Genomic DNA, 19,216 nt, shown 5'->3' on the forward strand with positions numbered 1-19,216 from the left:
AAGTCATGCCTGCATTTGCAGCTGTTTGCAGCTGTTTGGGAAAGCCTTGTACAGCTTCAGCAGCTCTTTGGCTGGAAGAAGGAGAAGGCCGCCCAGCATGTCGAGTCCTGTTGCCATTGTTCTCTATTTAAGTGAAAACTCAGAAAAAGGGTCATCTTAAAAATCAACCAGGTCCCCCATTGATTGATTGATTTAAGATTGATTGAAATTTATTTATAGGCCGCCCTTTTCCCTGGGGGGACTCAGGGCGGCTCACAACTCATGGGAAGGGGGGATACAAACAATAACAAACAATAACACATAAGAGCATACATAATTAAAAATAGAGCACAACATTCATACCATTCGGGTGGGGGTGAGTTACATTCTTTAACCCCAGGCCTGACGGGATAGCCAGGTTTTAAGGGCTATGCAGAAGGTCTGGAGGGTGGTGAGGGTACGAATCTCCACGGGGAGATCGTTCCAAAGGGTCGGAGCTACTACCGAGAAGGCTCTCCTCCGCGTAGTTGCCAGCCGACACTGACTGGCAGATGGAACTCGGAGGAGGCCCAATCTATGTGATCTAATAGGTCGCAAGGAGGTAATTGGCAGGAGGCGGTCTCTCAAGTATCCAGATCCACTACCATGAAGGGCTTTATGGGTGGTAAGTAGCACCTTGAAGCGCACCCGGAGATCGACAGGTAGCCAGCGCAGCTCGCGGAGGATAGGTGTTATGTGGGTGTACCGAGGTGCACCCATAATCGCTCGCGCGGCCGCATTCTGGACTAGCTGAAGTCGCCGGATGCTCCTCAAGGGCAGCCCCATGTAGAGCACGTTGCAGTATTCCAGACTAGAGGTCACAAGGGCACGAGTGACTGTTGTGAGGGCCTCCCGGTTCAGGTAGGGTCGCAACTGGTGCACCAGGCGAATCTGTGCAAATGCCCCCCTGGTCACAGCTGATAAATGGTGGTCGAAGGTCAGCTGTGGGTCCAGGAGGACTCCCAGGTTGCGAACCCTGTCTGAGGGGTATAATGTTTGACCCCCCAGCCTGAGAGATGGAACACTAGCCAAATTAGTGGGAGGGAAACACAACAGCCACTCGGTCTTATCCGGGTTGAGCACAAGCTTGTTAGCCCTCATCCAGTCCCTAACAGCTTCGAGGCCCCGGCTCATCACGTCCACCGCTTCATTGAGTTGGCACGGGGCGGACAGATACAGCTGGGTATCGTCCACATATTGATGGTATCTTATCCCGTGCCGCCGAATGATCTCGCCCAGCCGTTTCATGTAGATGTTGAAAAGTAGGGGGGATAAGACCGAACCCTGCGGCACCCCATATGTTAGGGGCCTAGGGGTCGATCTCTGCCCTCCAACTAACACCGACTGCGACCTGTCCGAGAGGTAGGAGGAGAACCACTGCAAAACAGTGTCTCCCACCCCCACCTCCCGCAGTCGTCGCAGAAGGATACCATGGTCGATGGTATCGAAAGCCGCTGAGAGGTCAAGGAGGACCAGGATGGAGGCGTGGCCTCCATCTCTGGCTCTCCAGAGATCATCGGTCAATGCGACCAAAGCGGTTTCTGTGCTGTAGCCAGGCCTGAAGCCGGACTGGAAGGGGTCGAGATAGCTAGCTTCCTCCAAGGACCGCTGGAGCTGGTAGGCCACCACCTTAATCGATGGGGGATCTTGGGAAGGTAGAAGGAAAGGTAACAGCAATTCGTGCCTTCTTAGCTGAAAAGATCCAAGTGGAGTGGGAGATAATATTCTCTTTTTGGCAACGAAAGCAAAACACACACACAAACAAACACACAGATGTTCATTTGGCTTCTTTCCAAAATCCTGGCTCAGGAAGCAACCAGGGATTCTCCAGGCCCACAAAAGGCTCCATACACACAGTGGATTTATTTGGGTCAGTCAATGCATCTGGGAGGTACCTTCACACAACCTTCTCACACTGGGTTTCTTTTGACCTTGGTGAATTTTACCTTCAGGGACTTGTGTGTATTGTGTCTGAAATCCATTTGCACAAGATGCATAAACTGGCCAGTGAATTAAAACAGACGAAGGTTATGCCTGCTGTGAACCCAAAAGATAAAAGGGAGGACCTGAAGGGGAGGCTCATCCTGCAGACGGCCAGTTTCCAGGGACTCACCAGGAATCGGAAGGTCCCCCTAATGGCCTCGGTCTTCTTCAGGGGTAGAAAGACAGGCGGGTGAAGGGAGGCAGAAGGTCCCTCGGTCAGCCAGAGCCTCCGTTGGGTTCTGCTTTCCCTGCAAGGGCAGCCAAGAGGTCAGGCTGGAAGGAGGGAGGAAACTTTCAGCTGTTTATTTCTGCAGAAATAGAGATTCTCCCCTTTGGGACAGAGGTCCAAATCTAGCATGCTGTGTAAAACACGGCTCAGATATTCACACAGAGAGTTTGTGATTTACAAGCAATCTATGTGAATTCCTTCACAGGATTAGTACCATACCATACCATACCATACCATACCATACCATACCAGGGTTGGAAGGGACCTTGGAGGTCTTCTAGTCCAACCCCCTGCCTAGGCAGGAAACCCTATACCATTTCAGACAGATGGCTATCCAACATCTTCGACTTAAAGACTTCCAGTGTTGGGGCATTCACAACTTCTGAAGGCAAGCTGTTCCACTGATTAATTGTTCTAACTGTCAGGAAGTTTCTCCTCGGTTCTAAGTTGCTTCTCTCCTTGAATAGTTTCCACCCATTGCTTCTTGTCCTGCCCTCAGGTGCTTTGGAGAATAGCTTGGCTCCCTCTTCTTTGTGGCAACCCCTGAGATATTGGAAGACTGCTGTCATGTCTCCCCTAGTCCTTCTTTCTCTTAAACTAGACATATCCAGTTCCTGCAATTTTCTTCTTCTTCTGGCTGGTGCTTCAACAGAATTTGACACCTTTCTTCTGATGGGATGTTTTCTCCTTCCCCCCTTTGCTAATTGAGAGGAGAAAGTCACCCTTCTGGTTAAGATCAGCCAATCAGCAGCTCGCTCTGGGAGCACGTCTTTCTCTGCCTGCGACTTCAGGAGAGAGGAGAGCAGCCCGAGGATCGTGGCCAGGATGCCTCGGCACTCGCAGTCCCTTCTGGTGTCGATGGTGGTCGCTCTGCGGGAGAGCTGCCTCGGTGAGTCCCTTCGGGGGGGGGGGGGCATTGGGTGTTCTGGCCCCTTTTTCTTCTGGTGGGAATCCATCCAGGGAATCTCTCTGTCTCCCCCCAAAAGGTTCCTGATTTGATCCTCTTTCTAGTCCGCTCCCCCTCTGGCCACTCTCAGAAGGGACCTCAAAGGGTGGATGGGACTCTGCCGCCTCCCCCTCCCCCCAGGAGAGCCCCTCTGGGAGCAGGACAAGGGTGGCCCCTCCAGGTGTCAGTCAAGTTTACCTGGGTGTCCCCAAGCGCAGTTCTTTCCCTCCCCCAAAGCGGAGATTGTCAGTGGCGTTTGCAGGTGATCAGGTCAGTTCACAAACCTCCTGGCTACCTTCACCCAACCCCCTCCGCCTGGATCCTCTTCCCTGCCTTTAGCTGTGATTTGTGGCTATTTCTGGCTTCTGGTGCTGCTTGTTTCTAAAATTGGTTTGGCTGAGGCTGGTGCGAAAGAGCAATCAGAATAAAGGCTGCCCTGTGAACGCAGCAGGAGAAGAGTGTTAGAGAGAAAGTCTCCTTTGAAGAATCTTCCTAAAGATCCCTCCTTCTTGACTCTCACTTTCTCCTAGATCCCCTGGTTTCTCCTCTCAGGCAGTGGGAGAGTTCCGTTGGTGAGTCTCTTTGGGACCTTTTTCAGCCCCTTTTTCTTCCAGGGGCTTTTTCTCTCTCCTCCCCCCAAAAGTTTATTCCCAGAAATAGAATCCTGCTTCGGTCCTCTTTCTAGTCCGCTCCCCCTCCCCACTTTGGCCATTTTGAGATTAGGTCCCAAAGCCTGGATGGGACTCTGCTGCCTCCCCCCCCCCCACTTCCCCAGGAGGGCCCCTCTGGGAGCAGGACAAGGGTGGCCCCTCCAGATCTCAGTCAAGTCTATCTGGGCGCCCCAAGCTCAGTCCTTTCCCTCCTCCAAAGCGGAGATTGTGGGAAAGCGGCGTTTGCAGGTGATCAGGTCAGTTCACGAACTTCCTGGCTGCCTTCGCCCAACCCCTCCGCCTGGGTCCTCTTCCTGCCTTTAGCTGGGATTCGTGGCTCTTGGGGGCTTCTGGTGCTGGGAGGACCCGGCTGGTTTCTGGAATCGGTTCCGTGTCTTGGCAGAGGCTGCTGCAGTGGAGCCATCCGGGCACAGATGGTCCTGTGAATGCAGCAGGATAAGAGTCTGGAGAGAAGCGCTTCTTAAATCATCTTCCTAAAGATTCCTCCTTCCTGGTTTTCCTTCCCCCCCCCCCCCCTAAAAACCTTTGATGTTCCTCGATCAGGACTTTGCATGTCAGAAACTGAAATCCTTTTGTATGTTTATCTTGGATTCCCCAGAGGATTTGAAGGTGACAGGACCCTCCTCACAGAGGCTGAATTTAGGGAGAGGATCCCAGCTGAGCCCCCCCAACATGATTGGTCTCAGCAGGAACCCCCAAGAAGCCTGAGTGGGGGCAGGGGGTGGGGCCAGGGAGGGGAGGCCCCAGGGGCTTCTGGGATGAGGGGAATTCTGGGAGTTGAAGTCACAATTGACCCAGAATTTATGTTTCTAAGGGAGACATTTATTACGTGAATTTTGACCCATTTTATGACCATTCTTGCCACAGTGAATCACGGCAGTCATTAAATTAGTAACAAGGTTTGTAAGTGAATCTGGCTTCCCTATTGGTTTTGCTCATCAGAAGGTTGCAAAACATGGCCACACATGACTGCAACCGTCATAAATATGAACCATTTGTCAAGTGTCTGAATTCTGATCATGGGACAATGGGGGAATGCTACAATGGTTGTAAGTGTGAAAAATGGTCACAAATTACTTTTTCCAGGGCCCTTGTAACTTCAAATGGTCACTAAATGAACTGTTGTAAAAAGAGGACCACCTGTATACCGCTTCACAGTGCTTTTACAGCTCTCTCTAAGCAGTTCACAGAGTCAGCATCTTGTCCCCAACAATCTGGGTCCTCATTTTACTGACCTTGGAAGGACAGAAGCCTGAATCGATTTTGAGCCAGTCAGGATCGAACTCTGTGGGCGGAATCAGCCTGCAATACTGCATTCTAACCACTGGGCCACCTTGGCTCAAGGTATGAGGGGGAGCCCCACTGAGCCCTGGGTTCAAAGCCAATTCCTGTTCGGATGACTGAGCTCTGGGACGGGAGGGGGGATTTCCCAGCGGGGTGGGGGGCAGGAGGAAGATCCAGGTGGGCTACATGGCATCATTGCTGCTCCCTTCGCTCCCCCCTTCGCCTTCCGAGATCTCCCGAGGTTTTGAGGGGGTCTTGGTGGCTCTTGGCGGCTTCTGGTGCTGGGGGGACCCCGCTTGTTTCTGGAATCGGTTTGGTGTTTTGGCCAACGCCGACACTGAACCTTTGAGATAAGGCTGCCCTGTGGATGCAGCCGGAGGAGAGAGAGAAAGGCTCCTTTGAATAAGGTTTCTAAAGATCTGCCTTTATTATGTTCACTTTCTCCTCCGTCCTAAACCCCAAAATCCCCAGAGCTTTTCTCTAGGACAGGCAGGGATGTTTCCACCCCAAATCCTCCTCCTTCCATTTCAGGAGCTCTCAGCATGGGTCAGTTTGCAGAATCCAAAATATTTAAAATGTACTTATTATTCCTTAGGAATCAGGAAGGGGCCTTGGGGGGTTCCTGGCTGTTTGCTCTGAGAATCTACCCTATGAATGGAGCAGCTTTTCAAAAGACAGAAAGAAAATCTGTCAGGATCTTAAGGATGAAAGAGGCTGGTTGGAGGCAGAAGAAGAGAAGAACCTCTGGATGGGGAGCATGAAATGAAGGGCTTGCTTGGAGACAGACAGGCCCAAACTGACATGAAGGGGTTTCTTGATTGTGAGGATGTCCAACCCGAGTTCCATTCAGACATTTCTCCTCTCAGGCAGACTTCAGGCTTCCTCACTGCTCAGCCCCACAAGGGAAAGAAACAAGGGTTCTGGATCACAGAGAATCCGATCCCCCCTCCTTCTGTTGGAGAAAAGCTCCGATCCCTTTGGATCCTGAAATCTCCCCAGAGCAGGAAGTGGATCTGGGGCTCCCTTTCCCCAAAAGCTCTGAGAAGCCTCCGGGATTGTGGGGAGGAGCAGGAAGGGGGAGTCCCAGGCCTTTGCCTTGGACTGGGAAGGACTGGGGGGCCATACTGCATACTGGAGGGAATGGGCAGTGGGACTGTTTATTTCTCTGGGCTGCCCAAATAAGTCCCAAAGTTAACTGATTTCTCAGGAGTTTTTTATTTTCCTTTGGTTCTTTTAACCCCCTTACAAGTGGTTGTTTTTCTGTTCATTGGGCAGCCTTGGAGTCTCTTCCGTGTTTGTATTTTGATAATGGAAACTAAAAAGTGACTTAATGTGATTTTTTTTTGTCCTCGTTAGTAAATTGGCAAAGTTCATGTCTAGTGAATTTAGCTTCTCCTCCAAGGAAGGACTGAAAAAACTTTGATGCTCCTCGTCAGGGGTTTATACGATAATAATACAATAGCAGAGTTGGAATGCCTGATTTACCATAATAGCAATAGCAATAGCAATAGCAGTAGACTTATATACCGCTTCATAGGGCTTTCAGCCCTCTCTAAGTGGTTTACAGAGAGTCAGCATATTGCCCCCAACAATCTGGGTCCTCATTTTACCCACCTCGGAAGGATGGAAGGCTGAGTCAACCCTGAGCCGGTGGGATTTGAACCGCTGAACTGCTGATCTAGCAGTAGCCTGCAGTGCTGCATTTAACCACTGCGCCACCTCGGCTCCATAAAGCTTTAATCCCATGGAGCATCCAGATGACCTGGTCATCTTTTCGAGATCCCTTGTTCTCTATTTCATTCTGCTCAGCCACAAATAAAAAATACAAAATTCTGCTGATCTGGAACCTGCATTGTAGCATTTGAGGAGAAAGTACAAAGGGGGGAGGGATTTATAATTTATCATGTCTCGTTTATATCATGCCACTATATCTCCCCTGATTTCTGGATGATGGTGGGACTGTTACCAGTCCAGAAACAGAATAGAATTGAATAGAAAGAATAGAATAGAATAACAGAGTTGGAAGGGACCTTGGAGGTCTTTTAGTCCAACCCCCTGCCTAGGCAGGAAACCCTATACCGTTTCAGACAAATGGCTATCCAACATCTTCTTAAAGACTTCCAGTATTGGGGCATTGACAATTTCTGGAGGCAAGTTGTTCCAGTGATTAATTGTTCTGTCAGGAAGTTTCTCCTCAGTTCTAAGTTGTTTCTCTTCTTGATTAGTTTCCACCCATTGCTTCTTGTTCTACATTCAGGTGCCTTGGAGAATAGTTTGACTCCCTCTTCTTTGTGGCAACCCCTGAGATATTGGAAGACTGCTATCATATCTCCCCTAGTCCTTCTTTTCATTAAACTAGACATACCCAGTTCCTGCAACCGTTCTTCATATGTTTTAATCTCCAGTCCCCTAATTATTTTTGTTTCTCTTCTCTGCACTCTTTCCAGAGTCTCCACATCTTTTCTACATCGTGGTGATGAAAACTGGATGCCGTATTCCAAGTGTGCCTTTCCAAGGCATTATAAAGTGGTATTAACACTTCACGTGATCTTGAGTCTATCCCTCTGTTTATGCAGCCTAGAACTGTGTTGGCTTTTTTGGCAATTGCTGCACACGGCTGGCTCATATTTAAATGGTTGCCCACTAGGACTCCAAGATCCCTTTCACAGTTACTACTGTTGAGCAAGGTACCACCTATACTGTACCTGTGCATTTCGTTTTTCTTGCCTAAATGTAGAACCTTACTCTTTTCACCATTAAATTTCATTTTATTAGATAGTGCCCAATGTTCAAGTTTGTCCAGATCCTTCTGTATCTTTAGCCTGCCTTCTGGAGTGTTGGCTATTCCTGCCAGCTTGGTGTCATCTGCAAATTTGATGAGTTCCCCTTTTATACCCTCATCCAAATCATTGATGAAGATGTTGAAGAGTACTGAGCCTAAAACAGAGCCTTGGGGTACTCCACTGCATACTTCCCTCCATGAAGATGCAGTTTCTCTCCCATCCTCTCCCCCTTCATTTTCCCCTTCCTTCTCCACCACCCCAAGTCTCTCCTTCCTTTCAGACCTGGAAATGGGGCCAGTTGTGCCCCACAGGATCAGGGTCCTTCAGCAGACGCCTCCTAACTCTGCTCCTCTGGCTCCTTTCCAGGTGGCTCCTCTCATTCCCTGAAGTATTCCTACACCTCCATCTCGGACCCCAATCAGGGGCTGCCTCTCTTTGTTCTTCTGGGGCTTGTGGATGGTCAGGTGTTTGTTCACTACGACACCCACAGCTGGAAGCTGGAGCCTCGAGTCTCCTGGATAGAGACAGCGGGGAAGGCAGATCCCAAGTACTGGGACAGTCAGACCCAGATATCACATGGCGAAGAGGAGGCGTTCAGAGGAAGCCTGGAGAACCTGAGGAATCGCTACAATCAGAGCGAAGGTGAGTGATGGGTCGGGTGGCTCCTCCGGCTCCATATTCCCCTCCACAGGAACTGAGAGGGGAGGAAGGGGGGGTCCCTTTGTTGGAAGAATAGCAATAGCAATAGCAGTTAGACTTATATACCACTTCATAGGGCTTTCAGCCCTCTCTAAGCGGTTTACAGAGTCAGCATATTGTCCCCCAAAAACAATCCGGGTCCTCATTTTACCCACCTCGGAAGGATGGAAGACTGAGTCAACCCTGAGCCGGTGAGATTTGAACAGCTGAACTGCAGAACTGCAGTCAGCTGAAGTAGCCTGCAGTGCTGCATTTAACCACTGTGCCACCTCGGCGCAGTGGTTAAATGTCCTTCAGGGGTTGGGGAATGTTCCTTCAAAGGGAAAGGCTGCTTCTACACCTTTTAAAAAGAATGTTCCTTTTTTTAAAATCAATATATTGTCCATGCCTCCATAGCTGACATTTTCTGTCAATTGCAGTTAATAAAAACATTTTTAAAGTTATCCATCTAGCTGTCTGAATATTGATAGGATGGCCCTTGTGGAGAAAGGAGGAAGGAGACCGGCCAGAGTGGAGGGGAGCAGGGGTGGGCTTCAAAATTTTTAGCAAGGGGTTCTCTGCCCAGTTGCTGGGGGTGGGCATGGCCATGGTGGGTGTGGCCTAGTCAGCCTCCTGCACTACAGTGTGTGTATGTGGGTGCTGTTGAACCTCTGGGAGGGCGAAAATGGCCTCTCCAGGCTCTGGAGGCCCTCTGGAGGCTGGAAATGAACCAGTGTCTGGGCTTCCCGAACTTCCAATAGGCCTATTTTTCAACTTCCCCGAGCCTCTGCCCGTGCCATGCACTTACCAGCATCCAAAACAGGCCATGTGGAGACTCCTGGGGCGAGGTGGGGTGGGTGGGGCCAGCCAGGATTTTACTTTTAATTGGACTGCGCATGCGCGAAGCATGCAAACGAGTGAACCATCAGTACTGGCAGCCAGAACACCGCCCCCCACTTGCTTCATTCCCACATTGCACTAAACCATGGTTTGTTTCTGGTTAGCCCAAAGTGGGAACCAGCCCTTGTGACTATTTCTGAATATAGAATCAAGATTTATAGTCACAGGGATCCCTGCAGGCTTCTTTGCAGATCTACCAGATCCGCTTCGAGGCCATGGGATTCTCAGTTCCTCTTTGCAGCCACGGATTCAGCAACTCTCTGGGATCCCTTCATTTCCCCCCAAGAGTCTCCCCTGCAGAGGAAGGCAGAAAGAAATCTGGGAGGATATCCATCCCTCCAATTTTTCTGCAATTCCTTCTTTTCTGGGTCTCCCTTGGGATCCTCTGCTGGCCTTTCCGGGTTCCCTTTTCCTGGGGAGGTTCAGGGACTCTGTCCTGGGGTGGGGTGGGGGGATGCCGGGATGCAGGTCGAGAGAGGGGAGAAGGCGGTTAGTGATGAGGGCTTTCTTTCCCTTGAAGGCTAGAGAGGAAATGGGGGTGTCAGTGCCTCTGTCAAAGTTCCTGCAGAGAGGAAGGGTCTCTGTCTATCTTGAGGACTCTCCTAACCATTATCTTGTCCCTGTTTCAGGCCTTCACACGTTCCAGAGGATGTATGGCTGTGAGCTCCTTGCAGACGGGAGCAAAAGAGGGTTTCTCCAGTATGGCTACGAAGGGAGGACCTTCATCACTTTCGACAAGGAGACCCTCACCTGGATGGCTCCCGACCCCCAGGCCCAGATCGCCCGGAGGAAATGGGATGCTATTCCAGGAAAGAATCAGGGACATAAGTTTTACCTGGAGGAGGAATGCATTCAGTGGCTGGAGAAGTACCTGTCCTACGGGAATGAGACACTCCTGAGGACAGGTGAGCATCTGGATCCAGGCTGGACTTTCCTCCTTTAGGGCTGGATTTCTTGGATGCATTTGGTCCCTTTGGCTCCATTGTCTTGGATGCCTGGATGCCCAGGAGGGAATCTCCTTCCAGCACCTCTCTAGCACACGGGAAGCCCTGTTTGGTTTTGGAGTAGTGGGAGACTTTCCTGCCCCTCCCAAGTTTCTCATCCACCTTCCAGGCTCTGGAGGGTCTCGGAGTTAATTCTGGGGGTGCCGTTTCTGCAGAGCCTCCAGTGGTGACGGTGAGCAGCCGGACGGAGGTGGAGGATGGGATGGAGACGCACATCTGCCGCCTGGATGGCTTCTACCCCAGGGACATCGATGCCTCCTGGAGGAAGGATGGGGAGGAATGGCTGGAAGAGTCCTTCCATGGGTCTGTGGCCCCCAACGCAGATGGGACCTACCACTACTGGCTCAGCGTCCGGATCGACCCCAAAGAGAGGAGCTGCTATCGTTGCCACGTGGAGCACGACGGCCTGCAGGAGCCTCTGGAGTTGGAGCTGAAGGGTGAGAGGCTGCAGGGAGGGGAAGGCTGGGCTCTCTGGCAGGCTGGAGGGTGATGGGAGAGAAATCTGACCCCAGCTGTGTCCAGCATAGCTGGCGTTTAAGCTGTTGGTTTTTGCTATGTTTGAGGTTGATGGTTCTGCAGGGACCGGTCCATAGAATTGGCTTCAGGGGATTTAAGGGAAGCAACAGAAGCCCATGACAAGAGTTGGCCGGTCCTCATTAAATGCCCTTAGACCCTCTTAGCCTTTGCCACTGCCCTATTTCCTATCTCCAGCCATGGAGCAGCAGGTATACTGAGCACCCAGAAAAGATTTTCTTTAGCCTTCCCAAAGGACAAAAGTCAGGAAGAGTCTCGTAGTCCCTTTTCTTAAGGCCAAATTGCATTAAAATGGTTGAACTGCAGGTGACTTCAGGAAATGCACAGAGTGGCTGGACTGATGCCTCCATAGTCAGAAAAGGGACTGTCAGTCTGAGTAAACTAAAATCAAAATTCCTTTGGGTTTTTTAAAATCAAGCATCAATCAATCCGTGCCGTGGCTACTCTTCAATGACAGTCCTGAGTTTTGTGCAGGAAAAATGGAAAGTTCCCTTCCTTAATCCTGTCCCACTGGAGCCCCCACCAGATCTGTTTATGTCATTTGTGGGACCCTCTAAAAATTGGATATTACCATATTCCATTTTTCATCCTGACATTCTGAAAGGATTTTTCTAGGGGAGACATGATAGCTGTGTTCCAATATCTCAGGGGTTGCCACAAAGAAGAGGGAGTCAGGCTAAGTTGATTAGGGGATTGGAGACTAAAACATATGAGGAACGGTTGCAGGAACTGGGTATGTCTAGTTTAAGAGAAAAAAGGACTAGGGGAGACATGATAGCAGTCTTCCAATATCTCAAGGGTTGCCACAAAGAAGAGGGAGTCAAACTTTTCTCCAAGGCACCTGAGAGCAGAACAAGAAGCAATGGGTGGAAACTAATCAAGGAGAGAAGCAACTTAGAATTGAGGAGAAATTTCCTGACAGTTAGAACAATTAATCAGTGGAACAACTTGCCTCCAGAAGTTGTGAATGCCCCAACACTGTAAGTCTTTAAGATGTTGGATAGCCATTTGTCTGAAATGGTATAGGGTTTCCTGCCTAGGGAGGGGGTTCGACTAGAAGACCTCCAAGGTCCCTTCCAACTTTGTTATTCTATTCTATTCTATTTTTTTCTATTCGATTCTATTCTGTTTCTGGACTGGTCATTGTCCCCACCATCATCCAGAAATCAGGGGAGGTAGTGGCATGATAAACGAGACATGATAAATTATAAATCCCTCCCCCCTGTGTACTTCCTCCTCAAATGCTACAATGCAGGTTCCAGATCAGCAGAATTTTGTATTTTTTTATTTGTGGCTGAGCAGAATGAAATAGAGAACAAGGGATCTCGAAAAGATGACCAGGTCATCTGGATGCTCCATGGGATTAAAGTTTTATGGTAAATCAGGCATTTTGTTTCATAAAAGCTCCATCCAGTCAAAGGCCCCTTCTGGCTTCCTGCATTGTTTCATCCCTTCATTGTTTCCTGCAAAAGCCCCCTCCCTGTTCGCTCCTCTTGTTTCCTACAGGAGGGGCCAATCACCTCCAAGGGGTGGCTTTACTCCTATGTTGACCCTACTTTCTTAGTTGTTCTTGTCTTCTGGCAGCTCTGCACACTGGGAACAGGCTCCAGCGGTTCTTCTGCCTTGCTGCTGTCTAGCTCCTTCTCTGCCTCTGACGCAGAGCCCTTGTCTGAGCTTTCCTCAGCCCTCAGGACTGGCCCATGTTCCTCCCCAACCTCCTCACTGTCCAACTCTGCTGCCAGCTCTGCTGGCCGCCGATGGGCCACAACAGTAGAGCAACAAGGCTGATCTGGGACTGGAAACTGAAAACTCTGTAGATGAATAGACAGAGCTCAGCCTATTTAGTCTTGAGGAAAGAGCGATGGTGGTGCTGGTGGGGTATGTAACAGGCCTGTCCTGGGTTCCCACCTCAGTTGGAAGCTCCAAGGGCAAAGACTGAAACAATTTCTATCATGCCACTTCCTGGCTAGATGACCGAGTACATAAAGTGAGTGTTCATTCCTTTCTCCTCCTCCAAGGGGACAGACCCATCTTACAAGAGAGAAAGAAAATGAAGCTATACTTTAAAAAAAGGGCATGGATGATATGAAGCCTCTTGTTTTAAATAGGAACATGCTAATATTCAAGCAAAAGGGGAAAAAAAGATACTGGATTTCCTGAAGGACATAAAGAGCAAATCATCCAGTCCTAGCCAACCCATATCGATCAGGACGTCCCCAGTTTCTCTAGGGTTGATATACAAGGTCCCTAGATTTCTCCCTGCAGTTCCCTCAGCCCTCTGGGTTGGACCCAGGTTGTTTGTGGACTGTCCAACCACAAGAGACATCCAGAACATGTACAATGATTCATGCTTCACCAACTGCATCATTAAAATGACCAGGTGGCGATTTTTCTTGTTTGGGCCATGAGATGCTTGAAGTCAAATGTACATAAAATAACTATTCAAAGAAATGTATTAGGATCTGTTGGGAGTTGATCCTCAGTATATCATGAGCTCTTCGGCCAAGGATTTAAATCATGATTCCCCCCCCCCCCAAAAAAAAAAAAAAGCTGGTGGAGAGTTGCCTGAACTAGATGTACTAAAAGTTAAGGCAATGGTTGGGTTTAATTATCTCCTAAATATATTGTGGTTTGATTGTTGTGACTTAGCACACAATAATGTGTGCTTGCCTCCTTCCACATTCTAAATTTTTATATGTTGTGTTTATATTTTAACATTTTATTGTAGAGTGCTTAGAGTCCCTCCTTGAGGGAGATGACCAGTTTAAAAATGTGCAAAATGAATAGAAAGAAAGAGAGGGGGGGGGAGAAAGAGAACAACAGAAAGAAAAAGAAAGTAAAGGAAAGTGAATGAGAGAAAGAGAGAGAGAGAGAGAAGGAAGGAAGGAAGGAAGGAAAGAATTGGATGCTTTCTTGCTGGCTGATCTGAGACAAAAGCAGAGTCATGAGGACACGTCCTGTAAACAATGGCTTCCAAGATGTCTTCATGCTACAGTTAGAGGGACATGAAGAGGAGCCCCTTAGATTTTTTCATGTTGGGAATTCCCAGCCCTTTAGCTTGTCTGCCATCCAATGGGGATGATTGTTTGAGGTTCTCCTTCAGTGATCAACTCTTTCTCCCCATTCCATTCCAGAATCCAATCTGGGGCTCATCATTGGCTGCGTTGTGCCTGGTCTTGTCCTGGTGTGTGCGATTGCTGGGATCCTGGTATTCTTCATCTTTTTTGGGGGGTGATGGAAGGAAGATGGGGAGATTCCTCCCAAGTCTCTCCCTTTGGGGAGCTTCTTCTGGGCTTCCTTCTGTCCTGATTTCTGAGCCCTCTTTGGGTGCATCGGAGATCTCGGCATCTTGCTGGGACTCCAGTCTTCACTTGACTAAGGTTGTCTGAGGTTGGGACAGTCCTGTCTTCTTCTGAGTTGGGAAGAGGCATCCCAGTTCCTTTGTCCCTTTCAAAGGCTTTGGTCAGAGAGCAGCAGAGAAGGATTTCCATGAAAACCTCCCTCCCCTCCCAGCTGCTCCTTCTGCTTCCCCCAATTCCCCTCTGTCCTTCTCGGAGGCAGCAGGTCTCTCTTGGGGCAAATCTGTTCGTTTGTAGTCTGAAGAGCTTCCTGTATCTTTTACAGGAGTGATTGTGACTAAAAAAATGTAAAATATCTCCTGGGGCTTTTCCTTTGGGGAAATTTGATGATCTCGGATGGATTTTTTTTTTGAGCTTGGACTATTTGTTCTTGTTGTTTTGCAGAGAAATATCAAAATAGGCGCAGAGCAGCATCAGTTGTGTGATTTGCCCTCTTTCCATGTTAGCTCCAATTCAGAGCGAGAACCAGAGGCTGAATCAGTTGAGATGTGTGTGTATATGTGTGTCCAAGCACAAAAGAAGCTCATGAGGAGTTCTATCTATCTTCCTCTTCCTCTCAAGAGCTAATCTGGGGAAGGAGAGCTCCTTTTCAATACAGCCTGGCTGTTCTTGGGAGTGGAGACCCCAAGGAGAAACATCTGGGACAAGGAACCCTCAAGAAGGTGAGAAGACCCGACTGGATGGAAGATCCTTCTGACTGAGAACTTGCTCAGATGGAGAGGCTTGGCCATCACGTGATCAGAGGGAGGCATTTTGAGAGAACAGAAGCTGTGGTAGATGCCAGCTGGATCTCCTCTTCCTCTGCCCCCACAAGGCTCTCCAAGTATGAACTGATTGGGAAAAGACACTTTGGAGCCCTCTGTAGGTTTTGCTCCTTTTGTGTCTGGAACCAGAATTTATTTATTGGAACAATTTTGTAAGGATCCTGAGAAGCAAATCAATCAGATCTGCTCAAAGAGACAAGAGACCTGGGGAAGTCAGGAGGGGATGCCAAATTTTTTTTTTTTTTTTAAGAGAACTTTTTTATTTTTCTTTAAAAAAAACAAACACAAATATGTCATCATTTGTCAATCATTAAGACATTGAAATACAATTTTTTTTTGTTGTGTGTACCCCTCCCTCCCTCCACCCCCCCATCCCCCCTCCTCCTTCCCCCCCCGACTTCCCAGAACCCGTACACGGTATGGATTTTTAACTAACACAGTCTAAAATCTATTGAGAAAAAAGAAATAAAGAAATTAATGACATTCTAGATTGAACTTAGCTTCTTCTTACTGAACTAACTTTTAACAGTTTAAATCATTTCTGATCTTAAGCATAGGCTAACTGGAATTTCTTAGTCCCGTATTTATTTTGTATATAGTCAATCCATTTTTTCCAGTCTCGTTTATATCTCTCATTTGAATGATCTTTGAGATATGCCGATATTTTAGCCATTTCAGCTAAGTTTGTTACTTTCAATGTCCATTCTTGGATTGTAGGCAAGTCTTCCTTCTTCCAATATTGCGCCACCAACAGTCTTGCAGCAGTTATCAGGTGCAGAATCAAATTGGTCTCTACCACTGTAAAATCAGTACATATACCTAGTAAAAATAACTGAGGAATAAACTTTATCCTTTTTTTAAAAACATTTTGCATGACCCACCATATTTTTATCCAAAATGCCTTAACCTTTTGGCAGGTCCACCATATATGATAATATGTAGCATCGAGAGAACCACACCTCCAACATTTAGGCTGTACATTCGGATACATAGAAGCCAACTTTTTAGGATCTAAATGCCATCTATAAAACATCTTGTAAAAATTTTCTCTCAGATTTTGAGCTTGTGTAAATTTCACATTTCTTACCCAAATTCTTTCCCATGTATCCAACATTATTGGTTCCTCAATATTTTGAGCCCATTTTATCATACAATCTTTAACTAATTCTGTTTCCGAATCCATCTGTATTAATACATTATATATCCTCTTTATATGCATTAAGCTTTGATCTCTTATTTGTTTAAACAGATTATCCTCAACTTGAATAAAGCCAATTTTTTGATCTATTTTCCACCTAGCCTGTAATTGCCCATACTGGAACCATGTTTGAACTACCTTCTCCTCTTTTAATACCTCTAAAGATTTTAATTGTAATACCCCCCTTTCCGAGGTAAGAAGCTGTCTGTAAGTAAATCTATCCTGTTTTTGTGCTGTATTCATATTTTCAATTGCATGTCTAGGAATTGCCCACATGGGTATCTTGTCATTTAATTTATATTGGTATTTCTTCCAAACCCGCAATAAAGCATTTCTCAAAATATGACTTTTAAAGTTCTTATCCAATTTTTTGTTGAATAACAGGTAAGCATGCCAACCAAATACCAGATCGTGTCCCTCAATGTTCAATATTCTATCATTGGTTAAATGAATCCAATCACTAATTACAGATAATGCCACTGCATCATAATATAGTTTTAAATTAGGTAGTTTCAATCCTCCTCTCTCGCGTACATCTTGCATTATTTTCATCTTTACCCTCGGCTTCTTTCCTGCCCACACAAATTTGTTGATACCCTTCTGCCATTCTAAAAGGTTCGCATCTTTTTTAAGTATAGGTAACATTTGGAAAAGAAATAAAAATTTTGGTAAAATGTTCATTTTCACTGCCGCTATCCTGCCCAGCAAAGATAAGTGCAATTTCTCCCATTTTTTCATCTCTGTCTGTATGCTATGCCAAAGTGGTTCATAATTATGCTTATATAATTTCCCATTTGAAGTTAAAATGTTAACTCCAAGATATTTGACTTTTTTAACTACCTCACATCCTAGCATCACTCCTAATTCTTCCTTTTGTTTAATATTCATATTTATAGCTAATATTTTGGTTTTTCCTAAGTTTATTTTAAAGCCAGACACTTGACCATATTGATTAATCGTATTCATTAAAACCATACTGGATTCCTGCGGTTGTTCCAATATTATGACCAAATCATCCGCAAAAGCGCGGACTCTATATTCTTGCTGCCTAATCTTGATCCCTTTTAAACCATCCAAGCCCCGTATTTTATTCAACAATACTTCCAAAGTTATAATAAACAATAATGGGGACAAAGGACAACCCTGTCTTGTACCTTTTCCAATTTGAAAAGAGTCTGTTAAACTTCCATTGACTATGATTTGTGCTGTTTGCTGTTGGTATATTGCTTTAATTGACTGTAAAAAATTATCTCCTATCTGCATTTTTTGCAATATCTTCAGCAGAAATTGCCAGTTAACTCGATCAAAGGCCTTCTCAGCATCCAAAAATATAAACGCAGCAGGGATCTGGTTGTTCTTTCCCAAATATTCTAATGCATTAATAATTAATCTGACATTACTTTTCATCTGTCTCCCTTGTATAAAACCTGTTTGGTCCGTATGTATCAATTGTTGAATGACCAACATTAACCTATTTGCTAATATTTTAGTAAAAATTTTATAATCTACATTCAGTAATGAAATGGGTCTATAATTTTTGGGTTGAGTAGTATCTTGATCTTCTTTGGGTATCAAAGATATAAACGCTGTCTTCCAAGATGGAGGGACTTTACCTTCCGTTTGAATCATATTAAATAATTCTCTAAGAGGTTCTACCATTTCTAACTGTAAGTTTTTGTAGTAAACCGCTGTCAAGCCATCTGTACCTGGTGCTTTCCCTGGCTTTAATTGCTTAATTACCTGCAGGATTTCCCCCGAGGTTATTGGTTGATTCAATTTTTGCCTGTGTTCTTCTCTAACTGAAGGTATTTTCTCCTTGTCTAAATATTTGTCTATGTCTAAACCATTAATTTTATCCCCTTTATACAGTTCTGTAAAAAATTCCCAGAAAGCCTTTTGAATCTCTTCCTGTTGGAACACCTCCTTCCCTCTGTAAATCAGTTTAGATATATTTCGAGTTTTCCTTTTTTTCCTAATCTGATAAGCTAACCATCTGCCAGGTTTGTTTGCATTACAAAAAGTATTGTGTTTTGCATATAATAAATTAGTAGCTACCTGGTCAGAGATCAACATGTCAAATTGAGATTTTAATATGTTAATAGCTTCCTTAACCTTTGTATCGTCTGGTTTCCTTGTTAACTCCAGCTCTTTTCTCTTAATTTCCTCTTCCAGTTCTGTTCGTTTTAGCCCTTGCTTATTTCTATGTGTTTTATTTATATTCATCAAAACTCCTCTCATATACGCTTTGCTTGCATCCCATACAAATTCCATAGATGTACCCTTATTCATATTCAAAACAAAATATTCAGATAGTAATTTTTTACAATCATTAATATAGTTTTCATATCTAAATAAATTTTCATTCAGTCTCCAAAACCTTCTTGCCTGCACTACCCTTCCCAACTCCATCCAAACTGGGTTATGGTCCGAAAGGACTCTAGCTGCAATCTTTGTTTTCTTGACCCTAGAAAGCAAATCATTAGTGGTTAGAATAAAATCGATCCTTGAAAGGGATTGATGCCTGTCCGAGAAGAAAGTGAAGTCATATTCCTCTGCATTTCTTTCTCGCCAGATATCTCTCAATTCAAAATCATCCATAATGTCAAAGAAAGATTTGGGTAACTTTGCTCGCATCTTGGTATTTAGGCGGGAAATCTTCTTATCTCTCTTAGTGTCTATCACTCCATTCCAGTCACCCAATAGTATACAGGAACTATAGTCCCACTGTACTAATTTAGCATGAAGATTTCTATAGAATCTATCTTGCTGTTGATTGGGAGCATAAATTCCCAAAAGTAATGTCTTTTTCCCTTCTAAGATTAAGTCTAAAGCAATATATCTTCCGAAGGGATCTGCTTCTATTAA

At 46.2% G+C, this 19,216-nt stretch overlaps 3 protein-coding genes across 7 annotated transcripts in view; 1 reads left to right on the forward strand and 2 right to left on the reverse strand.

Annotated features, from left to right (window-relative positions):
* Positions 1 to 19,216, forward strand: part of LOC116503374 (major histocompatibility complex class I-related gene protein-like) — a 556,717-nt gene that overhangs the window by 470,921 nt on the left and 66,580 nt on the right. For both annotated transcript variants that reach the window (XM_032209749.1, XM_032209748.1), the window contains exon 4: positions 10,652 to 10,933. In XM_032209749.1, coding sequence (XP_032065640.1) covers positions 10,652 to 10,933 — 282 coding nt within the window. The remainder of the gene's footprint in view (positions 1 to 10,651; positions 10,934 to 19,216) is intronic.
* Positions 1 to 19,216, reverse strand: part of LOC116503386 (H-2 class I histocompatibility antigen, Q9 alpha chain-like) — a 504,076-nt gene that overhangs the window by 204,102 nt on the left and 280,758 nt on the right. The gene's annotated exons all lie outside the window — the stretch shown is intronic.
* Positions 1 to 19,216, reverse strand: part of LOC116503420 (major histocompatibility complex class I-related gene protein-like) — a 465,627-nt gene that overhangs the window by 133,351 nt on the left and 313,060 nt on the right. The gene's annotated exons all lie outside the window — the stretch shown is intronic.

This window comes from Thamnophis elegans, chromosome 2, assembly GCF_009769535.1.
Source record: "Thamnophis elegans isolate rThaEle1 chromosome 2, rThaEle1.pri, whole genome shotgun sequence".
Taxonomy (NCBI): domain Eukaryota; kingdom Metazoa; phylum Chordata; class Lepidosauria; order Squamata; family Colubridae; genus Thamnophis; species Thamnophis elegans.